The sequence below is a fragment of the Gekko japonicus genome, unplaced genomic scaffold (genome assembly GCF_001447785.1).
Source record: "Gekko japonicus isolate JY-2015 unplaced genomic scaffold, Gekko_japonicus_V1.1 scaffold348, whole genome shotgun sequence".
NCBI lineage: Eukaryota > Metazoa > Chordata > Lepidosauria > Squamata > Gekkonidae > Gekko > Gekko japonicus.
The window spans coordinates 825,199-846,728 of NW_015159720.1; the positions used below are offsets into that span (position 1 = coordinate 825,199).

General features: G+C 45.9%; 1 protein-coding gene across 4 annotated transcripts in view; it reads right to left on the bottom strand.

Annotated features, from left to right (window-relative positions):
* The window catches only part of BCAS3 (breast carcinoma amplified sequence 3), an 812,136-nt gene that overhangs the window by 780,967 nt on the left and 9,639 nt on the right, over positions 1-21,530 (bottom strand). For all 4 annotated transcript variants that reach the window (XM_015420601.1, XM_015420405.1, XM_015420473.1 and 1 more), the window contains exons 3-5: positions 17,653-17,707; positions 17,249-17,324; positions 13,633-13,739 (exon numbers count right to left, since the gene is read on the bottom strand). In XM_015420601.1, the coding sequence (XP_015276087.1) occupies positions 13,633-13,739; positions 17,249-17,324; positions 17,653-17,707 (238 nt within the window). The remainder of the gene's footprint in view (positions 1-13,632; positions 13,740-17,248; positions 17,325-17,652; positions 17,708-21,530) is intronic.

The window sequence follows — 21,530 nt, forward strand, 5'->3', positions numbered from 1 at the left end:
AGGAATCCTAATTTTGCTGCATTTCATACTAGTGCTTCTGAATTGTTGCTGTTTTTAAATTTCCCATCCAGCACTGCAATGACCGTAGCTGGTGGATTGGAGGAAGGAAAGAGACTTTAATTTCCCCAATCAAAGAAGAGGTGCAATTATTTGGCTGCAAGAGTTTTAGAGGCACCACCGAGACTTTCAGGAGAGTCCGTGAAGTTCTTTTGGCAGCCTTATACAATACCAGTCAACAAACTGAGATTGCTTCCCTTTCTTGTGCATCTCATAAAACGTTGGCTCCAAATGTTTAATTTTCTTTGACTAATTGCAAGACATTTGTTTTCTTAAACATTAAGACCTTCAACAGGCATGCTGAGAATTAAGCCTTGGCGAAGCATGCAAATCGCTCATCTTCAGTAAACTGATGCAGACATAAGGCTGGGCCTGAAGGATCACGCACTTTCTCCCACTGAGGGAACAGCCGGCAGAGACGAACTGCTGGAAAGGCCAACAGGTTCGGGTTTCATACACAGACTAGCACAGCGTAAGGGATCTGAGGATGACAGTGATGAAGACCTAAGTAGAGCTGCACCTTCCGAACTAAATTGACATCAGTGGGGATGTAACTCTACTAAGATTGTACTGGGAGCAGTGTTCCCTCTAAGCTGAGTTAGTGTGAGCTAGCTCACAGTTTCTTAGCCTCCGGCTCACACGTTTTTGTCTTAGCTCAGGAAGGAGGGCTCCAGAGCAAACTAATTTATGCAGGAGCCAAATCGCTGGCTCACAACTTGAATGCCAGCAGCTCACAAAGTAGAATCTTTGCTCACAAGACTCCTCAGCATAGAGGAAGCATTGACTGGGAGCTGTGCACCATGAACTCCACAGTTCAGTTCTCTCCTCTGCCACTGTCCCACTAGGTGACCCTGAGCTCTTTTTCAGATTCCCAAACCATCACCATGGGTATAAAATATGACCTGACAGGGTTGATGTGAAGACTGTAAGGTTGCCAGCCTCCAGGTGGGTCTAGTAACAAATAAATATACACTGCAAAAACCTTTTATTTATTTATTTATTATTTGTATTTATACCCCGCCTTGCCTGACAAGCAGGCTCAAGGCGGCTTTTAACAAACTAATGTGTTCTATTTATGGTCATCATTTAGTAAAGTGCATAGTGTGTCATTATTTCATCCTAGTCAGGTATAAATATTCATTACATTCAATAAGCAATAACATTCAGTACATACAGATTGAGAACTACCAGACCATTTTGCATCAGTGTTTTAAAAGTCAAGCCCCAACGGGAGTTTCCAGAACTAAAAGCCCGCTTCTCCTTGCATGAAGTCTTCCAAAAAGGGGGACAGCCTTCTTAATAGTTGTATGGATGCTTTTTTTTGCCGGTCCTACAAAAGACACATTGTGCCACTAACATTCATGAACGGAGTACTCCTGTCATTCTCAAAGCTGCATAGTATTGACCTAGTTCTCTGGTGTATATTTATTTGTTACTAGACTCTCCTAACACTGCAGCTCAGGTTGCTTCAGCTGCGTTTTTTTGAGCCTCCCGGTGGGGCCTGGGGATCTCTCGCTTTTACAGCTGATCTCCAGCTGACAGAGATCAGCTCCCCTACAGAAAATGGCTGCTATGAAGGGTGGACTCTATGGCATTGCACCATGCTGAGGCCCCTCCCCTCCCCAACCCCCGCCCTCTCCTGGCCCCACTACCAAAGTCTCCAGGGATTTTCCAACTCAGACCTGGCAACCCTGGAAGATTGTTAAAATAAAGTGTGTGAAATACTCTGATTTATACCCCACTGTTCTTCCAAATGGGGACCCCAATCAGTTTACATCGTTCTCCTATCCTTCATCCTATCCCCACAACAATCCTGAGTCGCCCAAGGTCGCCCAGCAGGGCCCCACGGCAGAGACAGGATTTGGACCTGGCTTTCCCAGATCCCACTCTGGCATTCTAACCATGATGCCACGCTCGTTCTCAATTATGAAAATTCATAAATGTTTTGAATGTATTTTAACGCTCTCTTTTAATTATTTTAATTTGGGGAGGAGGGGTTGGGGATGATTTAATGGTTTTAAAATGTAGTTTTCTCACATATGTTTTAGATAGTTAGCCACCTCAGTGGCCCCTGTAAGGGCAGAATGGTGGGATACACATTTTATAAATAAATAAAAATAAACAATGGCCATACTCAGGGCCTGGTTAAAAGAAAAATGTGAGTAGTCTTTTGAGAGACATTATCAAAGATAATGTTCACACCAATACATCCCTTAAACCAGGAGTGTCAAACATAAGGCCCATGGGCCAGAACCGGCCTGTTCAGGGCTCTTACCTGGCCCGCAACCAACTGGTATGCATGGAAATTTGGTATCCCTTGGGGAAAAAAACCCGTCTTGCATATGATTAAATGCATTTATTAGGGCTTTTGTGGGCTCCCCGGTAAATCAGTTGCTTTCACTGCTAGGAATAAATTGCTTCTGTTTGTATTTTGAGTAAAAATTAATATCATTAATTGGGTTTGCCAGTATTTATACAGAGTTTATATCAGAGGTGTCGAACTCATTTGTTACGAGGGCCAGATCTGACATAAATGTCACTTTGTTGGGCTGGGCCATGTGTGCTATAAAACATAATGCCAGGGACCGTGGATATAAACTGTAGAAAGGGCAGCAGCTGGTAAGCTCCGAGTTGGTGTATCCTCACTGCAAGGCCCCATGCGCTGGGAGGGGTGCGCAAAGGAAAACACACACGGGAAGGCTGAAGAAGCAGCCGTGCAGCACTAGGCAGACACTCCCATGATGCTTGACTGCTGCTGATGAGGTTGTTCCACCATGCTGAAGCCACAATGGAGTGGCTCCACCCCAGCACTCCCTCCCTTGCACCAGTTGCTTGAGGCCCCTGGGCCTTATGTTTGACACCCTTGGTTTATATCTCCAATACCTGGCATTACATTTTATTGCAGACATTGCCCGGCCTGTCAAAGTGACACGTATGTCAGATTCGGCCCTCGTAACAAATAAGTTCAGCACCTCTGCCTTAAACCACAGGTAAAGTAGGAGCTGCGGTGGCTCAAGTGGTTAAGACACTGAACTGCAGGCTGTGGAAGGTCGGTAGTTCAGCAGTTCGAGAACTGAGTGTGCCACATGACGGAGTGAGCTCCCGTCTCTAGTTCCAGCTCCTGCCAACCTAGCAGTTCGAAAGCAAGAAATTGCAAGTAGATAAATAGGTATCACTTCGGTGGGAAGGTAACAGCCTTTCGTTCGCCTTGGTGTTTAGTCATGCCGGCCACATGACCACGGGAACATTTTCGGCCAGCGCTGGCTCTTCGGCTTGGAAACGGAGATGAACACCGCAACCCTAGAGTTGGACTCGACTGGCTTTCGAGCAAGAGAACCTTTACCTTTACCTTTAAAGGTAGGGTAAGGCTGTCACGGATAGGACACTTGGAGATCATTAATTCACAGGGTCACCATAAGTCAAAAGCGACTTGACAGCACTTACACACACACACATGGTAGGGCAAGAGTTGAAGTCTCCCAATACACTGTTAAAGCCTTCAATATGCATATGCTTACATAAACCAACTATCCTGACCTGGATAGCCCAAGCTAACCTGATCTCATCAGATCTCGGGACCTAAGCAGGGTTGGCCCTGCCTAGTATCTGAATGGGAGACCTCCAAGGAATACCAGGATTGTGACATGGAAGCAGGCAATGACAAAACACCTCTGAATGTCTCTTGCGTTGAAAACCCTCCAGAGTCACCATAAGTCAGCTGTGACTTGACGGCACAAAAACAACAACACGTAAATCAACCACTGGTAGATGTAAAACTTTAAATATTGAAACCGGAAGTCGGGAGCCAGAATAACCTTTATTTAAAAACATCTGTTTGTTCGGCTATCTCAAAATCCCATTTGTGCAGTGGATGAGCACTGCTAAGGAACCAACCTCTGGTCACCTGTAGCTGAGAGACTAATCGTACAAAGCCTTTGGAGCGGAACACAGAGAAGCAGGCACACGGCTATCTTTTAAGACTTGAAACAACAATTTACACATACAATGCTGTGTTTTTGTTACACCCCTTCACCAATGTTCCCTCTAAGTGCCACGGTGTTGTGAGTGAAAAAAGCTAATAGTGTTAAAGTTGTGAGCTAGTCTGCATTTGACTATTGCATAAATTTTTAGAAGACCGTTAACTTGTGCTGACCCTTAGAAACAATACCAGTACTTAGGGGAGAAAAAACTCTTGCAGTCTACTTTGGTTTTTTTAGTAGAACATGACAACCAGCATTAAAGGTCAATTATAACAGTAGTGGAACAATCACTGTCAGAACCCTGCCTAACCTAACAAACAGGAAGTGGCTTAAATGTTATCAACCTACCCAAACTACTTATTTATTCAAATATTTATACCCCACTTTTCCCTGTGACTCAAGACAGCTTACAAATCATACTGGAAAGCATAGGTGTGCAAAAAAACCAGTGATTCTGGCTCAATTATAGCCTATGGGGACCATTATAGACAATGAGCCCCATAGGCTATAATGGATAATTGGTCTGGGGGTATCTGGGGCTCGGGTGGGGCCCTGCTTTTTGAGGCAGAGGCACCAAATTTGCAGCACATTTGCTGGTGCCTCTCCTAAAAAACCCCCCAAGTTTCAAAAAGATTGGACCAGTGCGTCCAATTCTATGGGCCCCAGAAGGAGGTGCCCCCATCCTTCGCTGTTTCCTATGGAAGGGAAAAAATGGGAGTTGAAGTTAAAATGCTCTGAGCAGCTCTCTGAAATGATGTGCACCAGCACTCCCTAGCGCAGTTTAGAGGGAACTATGCCCTTCACCATATTCCAGCTCCAGCTCTGCCCTCCTTCCAGTTTCAACACTTTCAAAGGTATTTATAGCCAGATTGACTATGTGGCTTGTTACTGAAGACCACACTAAAATGAATTATTCAAAACTTTCCTAAAACTGTTACGGGCAGGCAATCCCTCTCTGAGTTCTAGAACTCAAACAGTGAATGGTGGGAGGGTCAAAACGGGCTAAGGAAGGCTTTCCTTGCTTATGGAATTCACTGGCACACCACCAGCCATGGCACCAGCTCAGAACAGGCATAATAATGGGGAAGTGGTCCAAATATTATTAGCTGAAATACCCAAACTGATTCAGGAGCATAGCCAGGATTTTTTAAGTTGGCGGGCATTTTAAACAGTTGGGGGGCACGAGACAGGCGTGGAGGGAGCTGTGCCACCACTGCTGCTGCCACAGCAGCCATCCCCACGCCGCGATTCACAATGTGGATGAAAACCAGGCGATGGGAGTTGCTGGACTAACCTACCCCCACCCTGCCGCCACCACTTTGCTTCTTTCCCTCACCCCGTCTGACAGTGTCCCATCCAACAGCATGGGAATAGCGGGTGGGGCTGGCTGGCGAGGTCGCAGGGTGAGGGCATGGGCGGGGACTCCAGCAGGCAGGCTCGGTGAGGGCGATGGCATGGTGCGGTGTGGCCGCACACCACGGCATAAAAATAAAATAAAATAATGATTTTTTTCAGGGGGCCTGGGGGCTGGATGGGAAGTCGGGGGGCGTGGTGGTAAATCGGGGAGGCCAGGCCCCGAGAGCCCCCGCTGTAGCTACAGGCCTGAACTGATAGCTGAGCATTATCATTCCATAAACACATGCAGCTGCTGAATCAGACCATTGGTCCATCAAAGTCAGTACCGTCTCCTCAGAATGGTAGTAGCTTTCCGGGACAACAGGCTGAGATCTTCCACACCACCTGCAACCTGATCCTTACTGGAGTTGCCAGGGATTGAACCTTGGACCTTCTGCACACCAAACACATGTTCTACCACTGAGCTATAGCCTCTCCAACATCGGATTCAATTATCAGGTGTTGAGGACTGTCAACACCCAGCTGGATCTGCGGGCTGCTCTCCTGGAACCATGGCCTGCTTGGTTGACCAGGGAAGAAGACCGGTACTGGTACCAACTCAGAAGCCTCTTACTGCCAGTCAACAGCAGGGGCTTATGTTGCACACCCTTTTCTCTTCTGTGCCTTGAATGGGGGTTTCAACACACAGCCCAGGTAAGTCGACAGGCCCAGGCCAAGTCTCCTACGAAGCTCCCAGTTCAGCCCCAGAACCTCCAAGAGCAGCAAGCAACAAGAGATGGCCGTAAATAAGACACCACTTTTTGCTGTGGGTATTCAGACGTCTCCAGCTGAACAAGGAACGCCAGATGAGGTGGACCTGTGGTCTGATCCAGCAGGGCTCCGTTCATGGTCTTAATAGTGTTCTAGGCACTGCCTGGGCCATGAAGTCTTGCACAACTCCCCAATCAATTTTACATTGCCTCCCTTCAGGCAGCAAGCTTCCCCACTCAATTAAAATTAAAAACAGAAACCCCTGTGAAATAGGGGCAGGTTTAATGTAGCTTTCCAAGTCCATGACCTCTTCTGTAGAATGTAATAATAATAATTTTTCAAAAATCACTAAACACTCATGTCTAACATTTAATATACGGTCATCTTAAACAGATCCTTGGAAACTGGTTTAAAGAAGAAAACAGCTCCAAATTATTGCTTGCTGTTACGACAGCATCCTCCAAATGCAAAACAGGGGTCAACCCCCCCCCCCTTTCTATTCCCGAGAAGTCCTACATTACAAGCCAGGCTCTGCACCACTGCTTTGATTTCGTTCCACCGTCACACAGTTTTTTAAAAGATGGCTTTTAACCTTCCCACCTACGCTTTCAAAGGGAAAAAAGGCAGTTGAAGTCAACAGCTTCCTCTCCTTGTGCATCATAGATTAACACGCCATACTTTCCCCTCCAAAAAAAAAAATCCCCCAAGCTGTTATTGCAACCCGACAGTTACTGGAACCCTTTGAAGCAAATCTAAATGGGATATTCCATTTGCACGTAACACTTTTGCAGCCGAAAGATCTTCCTCTGAGGGGACTTAATGCAAAACCACTCAGACCAGAGAGGGGAGACACTGTCAGAGAGGAAGGGGCGAGAAGTGTTTCCAAGTTTGTGTAACACCATTATGGAGGGTGTCGGCTTAGGAACTGTCATAAACACTTCATAATCACTCAAGACACAAACTGGGTTGCCTGGAGCACGTTAGTTTATTAAGTGCTGAATAGGTGTCCGGCTGGACGGAGAATGAAAGCGCAACACTACAGATAAAAGTTCACTTTAATGTGGGCCTTTGGTGCTTGCTGCTAGAGTGCTGGCACTTTAGGGGCTCTTTCTGCAAAAAAAAAAAAAAAACCTCCCCAACACTCTAAAATCTCTAAATATAGAAGGCTAAGGGATTGCTCTCGTAAGGAAGTGGCATCACACATTTGCAGAGAACAGATTAAGGCAACTTGCCAAAAAGGACAACAGTCTCTTCCATATATCTCAGGGAGCCCTGGGCATTTCTTGAAAGACCCAAGAAAATGCTGGGTGCATTCCGGGAAGCTCTCAGTCTATGTAAGGTGATCACGGGGGCCCCACAGGCCCAGCCAATGCCCTGTGTGTGTGTGCACACACCTTCAAACGCTCCCCAGAAACCTCTGCAGCATGCAGGGGTCCTCTTAGCAGATAGGTCAGCATGGAAAGGTAGAAAGTCTGAAAAAGACTTAGGGAATGCCATCTCATGACACAGAAGCTGTAGCGTGATTTCAGCCTCCCTCCTTCCTCTGCCCAGGCAATCCTTAGAAGGCTCCTGTGGCAAAGACAGCAGCTGTTCGCCTCTCTTAGCTCAGTATCTTACTGCCACCTAATGCTCATTCCCTGGGATGACCTGTTTGGCAGCAGCTGCCCGTTTCTTTTTAGACTACCCCACCCTTTCCAAGAGGACAAATTCAGGCACAACGTTCTGTGCATTTCTTAATCGTTTGCTTATTGAGCGAGTCCTCTGTCTTAGCTCTGTTTGAATAGCAAGTCCTTGTAACAAGCATTACGTCTTGGATTAAACGGCATAGTTAAAGATACCAACGAAATATGGCGTTTGGTGGCACCCTGAAGTCTTTTTATTCATAGCTCTCTACACGTGAGCTGTTCACACATTTAAATGCACACAGAGCTGAAGGAGACACGAGTTGTGCCAGACCTGTCCCGCCTTTAAGCAAACACCAGCTCATAAGCAAGGTGTCAGAGTATGTATGCAATGGCGCTATCCCCAGGAAGATTCAAAGAGCAACATCCCCGTTCCCAAGGATGGTGTGCTGCCTTTACACACACACGAACACATGAAGCTGCCTTGCACTGAATCGGACCCCTGGTCCATCAAAGTCAGTATTGTCTACTCAGACTGGCAGCAGCTCCCCCAAAGCCTTAGTTGAAGGTGTTTCACATCAACGACTGCCAGAGATTTTTTTAAAAAAACAAAACCTGGAGATGCTGGGGATTGAACCTGGGAACTTCTGCACGCACAGCAGATGCCCCACTACTGAGCCACAGCCCCGCTCTTCAAGGCAAGAAGTTTGGCCACAAAGGGTTTCCTTCTGATGTCTTCAAAGAAAGTGATGGAGAAGTATGGAGGTCCTTAAAGAGCTCTCTTCATTTCCATTGTGCCACAAGGGAGATAGTTTTCAGTTACAAATTGGGGAAACCCAAATTAAAATTCCAGCTCAAATATGAAGTTCCTTGGGTGGCTTTGGGAGAACTATTACGCCCCTATTCGAAAAAGTTCAAGTCCACAGCAACATCCTTTTTACAGAGCAGTCTTCGGAGCAGACATCCTGACATCACGCAAACTATGCCATGAGCCAGTAGCCGATAAATAGGAAGGGATGAATATCGCCTGCCATCCTAAGTTCATTGAAGGAAGCTAGAACTATGATAGATATTGGGCAAATCACATGTGTATTCGCTCACTCATGACCTTGTTTGCCTAGTGTATTCCCAAGCAGTGTTCCCTCTAAGCTGAGTTAGTGTGAGCTAGCTCACAGTTCTTAGCCTCCAGCTCACCCATTTTTGTCTTAGCTCAGGAAGGATGGCTCCAGAGCAAACCAATTTATGCAGTAGCCAAATCGCTCGCTCACAACTTTAATGCCAGTAGCTCACAAAGTCGAATTTTTGCTCACAAGACTCCACAGCTTAGAGGGAGCGCTGTTCCCAGGCACTAGTTCCATCCCTCCATCCCTCTCATTGTTATCCCAGCATATAGAATTCTCCCTTGCTATCTTATTCTCACACACACACCCCTGTGTGAGAGACTACGCTGACAGAATGGCCTGCTGGGGCCTACCCAGTGAGTTTCATAGCTGAGTGGGGATTAAGTCCTGGAACCCAGTCTCACTATGACACCACAGTGACTCTCTTTTCCTCCCCACCCTGCAAAGGGCAACAAGGACTCCAGGATCTAAGCTCAGTCCCTTTCTCACCAGATGTACTCCATAAAGATTTCAGAAAACTAAAACGCTGCTCTGAACTGCTTGGAGGCTGGGATACACATTTGGCACGTAAAATCAGGCCAAATAATTTTAAGGCTTCCTATTCCAGTGTGCTGGGTGCCAGTAGCTTTCCAAACTCATCCTCATCTTTGGCAGAAGCAAGCCAGTTAAGGAACATACATTCAGCTGAGGTCACTTATATACCAATTTTTTTTAATCCCTATTTTTCGGTTTGGGTCTATTGGAGCCAAAAACAATTTCTGTATTTCTTTTTTTTTTTAAGCCCCTGGAGGGGATTTTTTTATTGCATTTTTTTTAACACTACAAAACTACAACAGAAAAAAGGGAGGGGGAACTACATTTATAGGATAAAGAAAGATACCCACTACTGACTAAAAACCCAAGAGAGGAGATCATCCCACCAGTTTAACCATACATTTAGTCTTACTCCCGTTAATCTTGCTATCACCTGAGTCAAATTTAGCATTCACTTTTCCAAGTCTTAAACTTAAAGTTTAACTGTCAAACAGAAACACCCCAAAGCATCTCATTTCAACATTTTTAAAGCACAATTCAGAGTTCTTCAGCCTTTACTTCTCCTTGCCTAATCTCTTCCGAAGCTTATAAGGACTTTTAGGGGCTGCCGCCCCTTTCTCTGGAAGATTCCGAGTCCAGCTCGCCATTGGACTTACTGGCCATCCCTTTTTTTCCTTCTTTCCCTGGCCCACCCAACTGGACTCTTAAAAATTCCTGTGCTTTCTGAACAGAGTCAAACTTTTCTTTTTTATCCTTGATTTTGAAGGTTACGACTTCTGGAGTTAACCATCTATAGCCAATTGCATTTGTCTGTAGAAAAAGAATTAGTTCTTTATATTTTTTTCTTTGTCTTATCTCAAATGGAATGTCTTTCAATGTTCTGATGGTATTCTCCCCCACTTTCAGGGGTGCTCCAGATACTGCTTTCAGGATTGTATCCCTCACATGCCTCTTCGAGAATCTTACCACAATTTCCCCAGGCCGATTATTTTTCTTTATATATCCTGAATATGACCTATAGGCCACATCCATTTCATTTAACAAAAATTCCGCCTTCATATCTGACACTGGGGGCCAATACTTCACTCATTAGTTCCTTAAGATTCTCTCCCTTTGTCTCTGGCAAGCCCTGGTAGCGAAGGATCATATTAGCCTTTTCCATTTGTAATTGTGTCCCGCCGCGGGTTCTTCCGCAGCCGTATCAGCCGCTGCGGCGGGACTGGCGCGACACGCGCCGAGTTCTTTGAAGCTGCCCAACGAGGAACGGGGTTCGGGAGGCATATTTGAGGACCAGGAAGGCCATGGTCAGAAACCCCTGCTAGGCAGGAGAGGATGCGCTCGGGCAAGAGACCGAGGAATCTTACCCTTCCATATGGGTGCTACCGCGGGAGGTGCCGGGCGGGTAGATACTTCCCCGCAACCTGAGGCTCCAGGAGTTAATGGAGGCGGGAACACCGAGGGTAGAACGCTGAGATTGAGAACACACGTGGGACGAGGGGAGCAGATTGGGGAACTAGGTTGATGGGGAGCACATGGGGAAGGGTGATGAATGTAACACTGCAATAAAAAGAAAGAAACAGAAACACCGGGGAGGAATCCGGCAAATCGTGGCGACCCAGAGAGAGAACGTGTGCAAGAAAGACGATTTGGCTGGGAACGGTAGCTGGCGTGTGGTGCAAACACCCAGCACGTTCAATTTCTGAGGTGTCTGTTTCTGAGTCCGGACGAGTCTCACCACGGCTACGGGATATTCAGAGCCAGGGAGGGACGCCAATCGTGACAAATTGTAACAGTTGACCATCCATAGAAACTTGCTTCTTTTCCAGCTTTTGAACATTCTTTTTCACCTTTTGTGCAGTGGCGTACACTTCTTTCACCTTTTCAGCTGTTTCATTCATCATTTTCAATGTCTCGGTTATCTGTGTCTGCTGTGTAGTGATGCACTGAGTCATTTTCGACATCTGATCCTTGAGGTTACTCATTTGGTCCAGTAGAGGGCGCATGGATTCTGCCAAAGTCTTTGCTAGCTCACTGGCTCCTTCCGGTTTAGGGCTCTCCGTTAGTTTCGCTTTTGAAAGTTTCTCTTTCTCCGTCCTCTTCCCCGCCATCTTTCTCAGTTGTTTACTTTGGAAAATATTTTGAAAATTCTGAATATGCACTCAAACGCCTGAACTCGCCTTGGTAAGTATTTCTTAACAGTTATGCATGCCTTCTCTTCCGCTCCCCCCCCCTTGATTCGCTCAAAGGTTCATGCAATTAGGAGGCATCCCTACCCCACCCGCTTCACTCTCTGTTTTCCATATGGGGTAGGGAGCTTTCTTTTTCTCTTTAACCATTGTTTCGCTCAGTCAGACTCACGTTCATATTTCTGTATTTCTGAAAAATCCCGGATCCCAATACCAGTATGGTATTGGGATCCGGGATTTTTTGGAAATCCCACATTTTTTCAGGTCCAAATAGATCTGAGAAGAAAAATACCAGTTTTTTAAAAAAATAGCGAGCCTAATCCTTGGGGCCAGTTGGCTTCTCCTGCAGTGCGGTTTAGACTGGATTGCAGGAGAAGCTGGCGCCAGGACCTGCGTGGATCGGGGAGGTATGGCTTCGAGCAGGGATGGCTTCTCCTGCAGCATGGTTTAAACTGCGCTGCAGGAGAAGCTGGCCCCAGGATCTGCTGTGCCATGGCTAGCAGATTGTTCCCTGTGGCACGGCAGCTTCTGGGGCTGCACAAGAAGCCAGGCCAAGCTGAGCCAGTGGGAACAGTCTGCTCCCCCCGGCACAGCTGATCCTCTGGCTGTCTTCTGCAGCCCGACAAACAGCTGAGAGGCGGGAGCAATCTGATCCTGCCTCTCTGCTGTTTTCAGATATACCAGTAATTCCCGAATATATCCAGGATTTTCTTGGGATTCTTTCTCTGGTTTTCCCAAGAAAACCCAGATATATTTGGGACCCCAAAATATACCCCAAAATACTGATAATGCACACCCCTAATTATTACCCAGATCCATGATCCACAAGGTATGTGAAACCCAACTATTCTAGAGGCCTTTTTTGCAAGTAGGATCCTACCATGTAATTACAATACCACTTAATGTTTCATGTCAGTACTTCTGCTCTGCTCCAGTTCTCTCTGGTGGTTCCAGCCTTGGAAATCTTAATGCCTTTGTTACTGAATGTCCCCTTCTGTAGACTGTACTGACTCACTATGCGTAATCCGCCTTGAGTCCATGTGAGAAAGGGGGACTATAAATAACGTAAATTAGGGTTTTTTAAACTTTTAAATATATATATACAGTCCCCCATTCAAGATGGTAGCTGTCGTTGCACCTTGCAGCAGTGAGTCCTTCTTCAATTTTTATCCCACCCCGGAAGCCACTTTCAAAAGATATAAGCAACAACATCATGGGTTTATAAAACAGCATTTTGACACTGGATGGTTTCTAGTCAGCCCCTTTCTTAGTCATACTTAACTGGAACGAACGGAATTTGCCTTGTTTTCCTAACCGCTGCTGCTGCACGTCTTTGATTCATTTATTTCATTTATACCCCACCTTTTTACCCAATGGGGACCCAAGGTGACTTACATCATTCCCTTTGCCTCCATTTTATTCTCACAACAACCCTGTGAGGTAGATCAAGCTGAAAGTACATGGCTGACCCAAGGTCACCCAACTAGCTTCCATGGGAGCGTGGGGATTCGAACCTGGTTCTTCCAGATCCTAGTCCAGCACTCTAACGACTATACCACACTGGCTCTCATGCTGGTTGATGGTTTCATAAGCAGCAGGTGATGTGAGAGACCTCTGTTGGAGACCCTAAAGAGCCACTGCCAGCCTGAGCAGACAATACTGTCCTTGATAGACCAGGGGTCTGACTCAGTATAAGGCAGCTTTGCACGTGCATATCTACCTTGTTACCAAGATTTCGCTCCAGGTTATGTGGGAATAAACACCCTGCATAAAGGAGACTGTACCTATTTCTAAAACCTTTTTCCATGCTCTCATTAAAACTCTGCAGCTGTGTTATCGCTGGCCTCCAGTTCATTCAAACCGCCTTCACCAAACTCCAACTCCATTAAGCAGGGCTGCCCTCTTTCACCTAGGACTGGCCCCACACCTTCTGTCATGTTTTCACCTACTAGAACTCCAAGCTGTATCAAACAGAACCGGGGCATCCAGAACAACGCATGCATTCTCGAACTAACGAGGTACCTACAGGTATACTCCATATCTGCATCCCATCACTGTAGCCGATCATTAGCAGCAAAGGCGGCTCATTCCCAGCGCTGTGTATCTCGTGCAACTCCATGTTTCTTGACGTATCTAAAAAGTTAAGAAGAAAATCAATAAGTCAGAAGTCACAGTAATGGAGTGCTGAACCATGGCAAATGTCACTACCTGTAATCATTAAGAAAGTATACATGTGGGGGAGAAGGAAAAAGAAGTTCTTCCTAAGGTTATCTTAAATGTTCAGGCTTATTTTTTTAACAGCAATTTTTTTGTGCACAGAAGGTGCCAGCTTCAATACCCTATAGAAAAGGAAAAACCAAGGAAGGAGCACTCTCTGCTTGGGGCCTTGGAGAACCGACAGCCATCAGAATAAATAGTTCGATGATGTCGACATAAGGCCCTGTCATGTACTCAGATACTATTTGCCATATATCAAATACAATTTATGATATCTGTTAAAATTGTAATGGCACTTGTAATTATCTCTTTCAATTCCCCTCTACTACAAAACCTTTTTAGAATTTGTTTTCTGATTCATCTGCTTGAAAAATAATGATTCTGGAAACAAAGTTTTTTAAGGACTGTTCTTATTGCTTTTTTTTTTAATTTGGTAATCTCTTATTTCCATTTTGTACGAATCTGTTTCCTAATGCAAGTTTTGCTGCCTGATAAAACGATAACAAATGAAGTATGCAGAAATAAAATTAAATATTCTAGCCAGATTAATAACTCACCCATTAATTATGGATGGTGATTTTAATTCTGCCTCTCAGACAGTAATTGGCTCCCACACAAGGTCGCAGGAATCAAGGAGCTGAGTACCGGAGCAAGTTCAAGGTTATGGTACTAAAACCCTGAAAGCCCTGCGCGGTCGGGGACCCGCATATCTGCAGGACCATCTCTCCCACTATGCCCCCCGAAGCGCCTTACTTCCTTCAGATCAACATCTACTGGTGATCCCTGGCCCAAGAGATGTCTGCTTAGCTTCAACCAGAGCCAGAACCTTTTCAGCTCTGGCTCCGGCCTGGTGGAACAGTCTCGTGAGTGAAATCAGGGCCCTGCGGGACTTGTTACAGTTCTGCAGGGCCTGTAAAACGGAGATGTTCCACCAGGCCTTTGGTTGAGGCAGTGGATATCAAAACTATAACGACCCCTCCGTTCCACCCACCTGTTCCATCTGCCGGCGCTATCTGCAAGCATTACTTTTATGTTATTACTGGTGGGAGTTTTGCTGCTCATTAAACTATCGACCCATCTGAGCACACATATGATGGGAATTTATGAGCAATTTAACCACATAGGAGCCATCTTGTACTTTATATTATGTTATACTGAACTGACTTTTATTGTATAATGTTTTGATTTTAAAATTCTTGTATTTTAGGGTTGCCAGGTCTGGGTTGGAAAATACCTGGAGACTTTGGGGATGGAGCCAGGGGAAGGTGAGGTTGGGGAGGGGAGGGGCCTCAGCAGGGTACGATGCCACAGAGAGTCCACCCTTCAAAGCAGCCATTTTCTGCAGAGGAGCTGACCTCTGCAGCTGGAGATTGGTTGTAAAAGCGGAAGATCCCCAGCCTGCGGGGGAAGGCCAGGATAAAAAGTGAAATAAAAGGAACAAGAAGGCTCCTTGGGGAGGGGACTTTGAGCTGGATTTGGATCCAAGTATCTTGGCTGCTTCCTGCCCTCCCTTGATGGGCTCCTCAATGGCAGCTAAAGTCTGAAGGAGGGAGGCTTTCCACAGGAGCCGTATCCAGACACTGTGCTGGGACACCTGTAAGCTCAAGGCAGCTTAAACTAGATTTACACCGACTGCAGTAAGCACCAAAGCTTGGTGGGTTCTAACAACTGCTTCTAACATTGGACGTAAAATGCCAAGACATACATGTTCATCTCATAGCTTGTTTTAAGTATTTAAATGCTTGCCATGCTGGAACATACATAAAAGGGTATTTACTTACTTACTTATATCCTGCCTTTCTCCCCAATGGGGACGCAAAGCAGCTTACGTCGTTCTCCTCTCCTCTGTTGTAACCTCACAACAACAAACCTGTGAGTTGGCTTAGGCTAAGAGTGTGTGACTGACCCAAGGTCACCCAGTGAGCTTCCATGGCAGAGTGGTGATTCGAACCTGGATCTTCCAGAGCCTGGTCTGACACTTTAACCACTGTACCAACACCTAACTAGACATTTGGAACCCATGACAGAGCTGACAGGTAGACATTTACAGAAGGCACTCAGGTTGGCTTTGACTTGGGTCAAGCTTACTCCACTGGCAAGTTTACTCCACTGGCAAACATCTAGAACTTCTGACATTACCCTCTGGGCCTTTTAATGTCAATATTCATGTTGCTGATAGTTACCACAATGTATATACACGTGTTGCAGTGAACGTTCAACATTTGGTGAAAGTCAATGTTTGCCTGACTGGCTGGTCCAAAAACAAATATGTTATTTCCTAATTTTCTGGGAGAACATATACTAGGACAGCAACAATCACATTGGCCGCTATCAGAAACAGGATACTGTACTTGAAGGACTGATTCTGTGAGCCACGTCTTTTTTTTTAGTGGAACCCAGTGTTCCCTCTAAGCTGACTTAGTGTGAGCAAGATCACAGTTTTTTAGCCTCCGGCTCACACATTTTTGTCTTCGCTCAGGAAGGATAGCTCCAGAGCAAACTAATCTATGCAGTAGTCAAATTGTTCGCTCATAACTTTAATGTCAGCAGCTCACATAGTAGGATTTTTGCTCACAAGACTCCACAGCTTAGAGGGAGCATTGGTGGAACCTGCATGTTCAAAGGCAGTCTCCCTATGAATACCAGTTGCTAAGAGGCTGCCATCTTTATACCCTTCTTGTAGGCTTCCTGGAAACACGAGGATTACCACCAGAGGAAACAGAATGCTGTGCCATTCAAGACGAAGAAGAAGAGATTGGATTTATACCCTGCCCCTCACTCGGAGTCTCAGAGCAGTTTACAAACTCCTTTCCCTTCCCCTCCCCACAACAAACACCCTGTGGGGTAGGTGGGGCTGAGAGAGCTCTTGACAGAAACTGCTCTTTCAGGAACAGCTCTTGTCAGAACTATGGCTTGCCCAAGGTCATCCAGCCAGGTGCAAGTGGAGGAGTGGGGAATCAAACCCGGTTCTCCCAGATTAAGGGTCCACACACTTAACCACTACACCAAACTAGATGGATCCTTGGCCAGATACAGAAGAATTATTTTTATACACAGCAGCCCAGACTGTTACCTGACTCTGTAGCTGCCAGCTCAGACACGTGCAGAGGAGAGAGGCTCCTCCAGCAACGAGCCAGTTGAGAGGGGCCTGGCTTTCTCCTGCCAACATCCAGTCCCTTCTCAGGAGATTAGTGGCTGACCACAGTAGTACAGCTATCTAGAAAACACCTGCTGGTTTTACAGTCTTCACTGCAGCCACTGTACCAAGAAAGGGTCCATCCAGAGGAAGCAAAGGGATTGGTTTTTCTCTTAAAATAAAACACGCATTAAAAATATTGTCACTGCCGCATCCCCAGTACTTCAGACCTTCTAATAATGATCGTCATAACACAAAATTGGGGTGGAAATAGGGAGAACAGTCATACCATTCAAGTCCGCATTTTCAAATCTGACCCATACGATTTTCTCTTTTTCTTCTGTCGGGGGTGTGCCACTGTAGGCCTGAAAGACAGTATTCCAAAATACCAACGATCATAATGCAAGAAGATGAAGCTATGTAAATTTTGTAATCCTAGACAACAGGTATCAGAATGGTCACATGTTACCCAAACAATTCAAACCAAACAATACTATCCAACCGTAATACAGTTAAAAACAGCAGGGGACTGCTGAATGACCAACCTTTTGTCTCCGGTTTTACAACCAGAAGTTATCTTTAATTACACTGGTTTTGCATAACCCACAGTGCACCCCTGTTAAAGGACTCAGGCAGCATATACATTTTATAAACAAACCACACAAGTCAGCTCGATAAAGAGTAGGTGCTCACCTGCGGAACAACATCTTGCAGAAACGTAACAACGCTTTCCATATAGGACTGCTCCCTGAAGCAGAGAAAAAACATGAAAAGGGCTATAAATACTGTCAAGTTAAATACTGTCAAGTTAAAACTAAATTTAAGTACAACTGATACTGCAGAGTTTCAGAGGGAGGATGTCCTGTCCAGAAAAGGACAAAGGCCTCCACTCAATCCTATGCAGAGTTATTCCCATCTAAACCCATTGATTTACACTGGGCTTAGACTACAGTCACTTCACATAGGATTATACTGCAAATCTAAGAGCTGCATGCTTGAAATCTTCATGTGGCAAAGAGCCAAGAACATCCATCGGACCAGATACAACCACATGCTGAGGTATACAAACCAAAACACATGCTGAGGTATACAAACCAAGTCACACCAGACACCATCCAAGTCGAAACAGAGTTTATTTTTATTTTTTTAATTTCACTTTCACCCCACCCTCCCCGCCAGGCGGGCTCAGGGCGGCTTCCAAAAACTAATAAGCAGTATACATTTCACAGTAATAGAATAAAATACATCATTTAAAAACATAGACAAGTCAATATGAAACATTCATTTGATGGCGATAAAAATAAAGTGCAGTTTAGGGACACATCCAGCGGTGCCACCATGCTAGGTCATGTTGGATCGGAGTTGCTGTGTGCACATACATTACGATGTGGCAGCCTGGTGAGACTTCCCAGTGACTTAATGCACATGTAAGATTATAACATTTATTAGACTTGTACCCCTAAAGGACTACTGAATACCAGATTGCCTACCGAAGAATTCAGGTCATATGCCAAAGTCCTTTGCTGCATATGCACCCCGACACCTTGAGAAGTGAGATGGATGACTACTACAGAGAAGTCCATTTCTATAGTAACTTCTTGCTTAGGAATGGTAAGGTAAAGTAAAGGTTTCCCCTTGCTGGAAAGCCAGTCGAATCCAACTCTAGTGGGCAGTGCTCATCTCCGTTTCCAAGCCGAAGAGCCAGCGTTGTCCAAAGACATTTCCGTGGTCACGTGGCTGGCATGACTAAACGCTGAGGCGCACGGAATGCTGTTACCTTCCCACTGAAGTGGTACCTGTTTATCTACTTGGAATTTCTTGCTTTCAGACTGCTAGGCTGGCAGGAGCTGGGGCCAGAGACGGGAGCTCACTCCGTCACGCAGCACTCAGGTCTTGAACTGCCAAAGTACAGACCTTCTGGTCTGCAGCTCAGCGCCTTAACCTCTAAGCTACTGCGGCCCTAAGGAATAGTACCCCCCTCCCAAATATCTGACCATCTTTCACTTAGTGCAGTCCTAAGCAGAGTTACACCATTCTATGTCCACTGAACTCAATGGACTTAGAACCCCTCTGCAAATTGCTTATTTCCTGAGCGGTTTAATTAATTGTGCAAATCCCTGTCCTTGGATGATGACTCCAATAGTTTTTCTTCTGCTTTGCTGTTTTTATTTGTAATAATTTGATATGCTGCTGGATTGTTTGGGAATATTACAATGGGTTTGTGCTGACAACTGTGTTTTCATTGTTTGTCGCCTCAGGAGCCTGTGCTTAAGGGCAGAAAACAAAATAAATGAATGTCCTGCTTTGTGACCAGAGCTCCCCAAACATGTTTAAGAAAAGGAAAAAACAGTTTTATTGAAAGCTTCACACATGACATTCCACATGCAGAAACTATGCAACTACTTCTCTGACAATAAATTAAAGGGAATCTTTAAAAAACACAGAAAAATGCAGGCAGGAATGTGTTTGTGGAGGAAAGCACTGAATATTCTACAGAGACATGCCCACACACAACCACATAGCCTCTGTTGCTGCTGTTCAGGATAGCCACAGTCAGAACTGGTGGACAGCTCCCCCCCCCCCCCATAAAAGCCAAATTCTTCACAGGAATGGCAGCCTTTGAACGTAAGGGGGGGAAAGGGGGTACGATTGGTAGCCCCTATGCAGTAAAGATTAAACCTGTTCCAGGTACCCCAGTGTATGGGCGAAGAGCAGGTCTCACTTCCTCTGAACTGTGCCCCAGTACGTCACCTGCTGATTTTGCTCCATGTAATTCAAGTAAGTGCCACTGAGAACTGATTCTCCCAGTCTCCTCCTCTGTGCCCTAACATCCATTTTTCGTCATTCTGGAGTGGGCTGGGCTTCTAAGCTCGAGACAGAATGCTGGAAATTATTAGAGACTGGTGCAAGATGCTGACAGACTCTCACAGACTTATAATTAGGTTTTCTCACACAGAACAGAACAATCAGCACAGGTTTGTGTTTCATAAACAGGCAGTACGTTTTGGGACATGCTGAACATGGTGAGCCTTTAAAATTTAAAAGGCAAGAGGTTTCATTGTAAGATTTCCGCTTCAAATACAAATGCACAATTTAGGGAAACTATTCTAAAGCCAACTTGAAATTTCAGGGAACTCTGCAACAGAAGCTAAAGATCAGGTTACGGATGCGCGTTGTGATAAAAGAGTTACGATATCACACAGGGAAGTAGTCACATGACTGGTACCACGGAGCACACAGCCCCCCAAAGAATGAGGAAACCCCCTCAAAGGCATGCTTGACTAAAGAAGAAGAAGGAGAGATTGGATTTATACCCCCACCCTTCACTTGGCGTCTCAGAGCGGCTTACAAACTCCCTCCCCCTCCCTACAACAGACACCTTGTGAGGCAGGCGGGGCTGAGAGAGCTCTGAGAGAACTGCTCTTTCAAGGACAGCTCTGACAGAACGACGGGCTTGCCCAAGGTCATCCAGCAGCTGCAAGTGGAGGAGTGGGGAATCAAACCCGGTTCTCCCAGATTAAAGTCTGCACTCCTAACCACTACACAACCCCCCGTAATTAGAATCGCTCAACTTTCAACTCAGTACAGACAAAGAGTAGTAACTAAAAAACTGCACTGAATGTTACAAAAAACCCTACACTTGGGGAAGAGTGGGTCAGGATCTTAAAATGGCCCAGAAGCAAACCAGTCTGAGTCAGATCCACAGAGTGCGTACGAGCCAGCCCTGCGGGACCTTGCCGGCAGCAACCACCACAGGTGTCAGTTCACCACTGCCAACACCCTTCTCAGGCACCTCTGGACAGATCTGGGCTGAGTGGTCACGGCACAGCTACTACAGGTTGGATCTGCTTGCTCCTGGCATGCCAGCAGCCATCCAGGGCAGCAGCCCACTGGGAAATCTCTCTGTAAGTTAAAGAGCCAGTTCTCCCAGCATGGGACACAGGATTACGTGGGCATTAAGGCAAATCTCATACCAAGATTGCCCCATGCGACAATAACACACAAAGGTTTTACATTAATTGCTATATTGCTGTGTCTGCAATGTAAGATTTCTGTAACGGGCACGGCGGTCCTCAGAGCACTCTTCTGCAGAGGTTCTGAAAGGCCACAGTATAGCGTTGCCCAAGACCTGCCGTACAAACTCACATGGAGCTAATGATACAGGCTGGACTCTGTACTGCTCCATGAAACAGACAAAATTGCTATACATACATGTGACTTTTTAAAATACAGCCTTTCAAAGTTGCTGTCATGTGTTTACACCTGTGCAATGTTACTTTGCCTGAAAAATATTGCCTATTGAATTCTGGATCCGTTTCAAGGTGCTGGTGCTTACTTTTAAAGCCCTCTACGGCTAGGGGCCAGCATACCTTCGAGACCGCCTCTCCCCATATGAGCCCCGGAGGGCACTGAAATCTATGAATTAACATCTTCTAGCAGTCCCCGGCCCCAGGGATGTCCGACTAGCCTCAAACAGGGCCAGGGCTTTTTTGGCCCTGGCCCCCACCTGGTGGAATGAGCTCCCATACGAGATCAGGGCCTGCAAGACGGAGCTCTCCCACCAGGCCTTT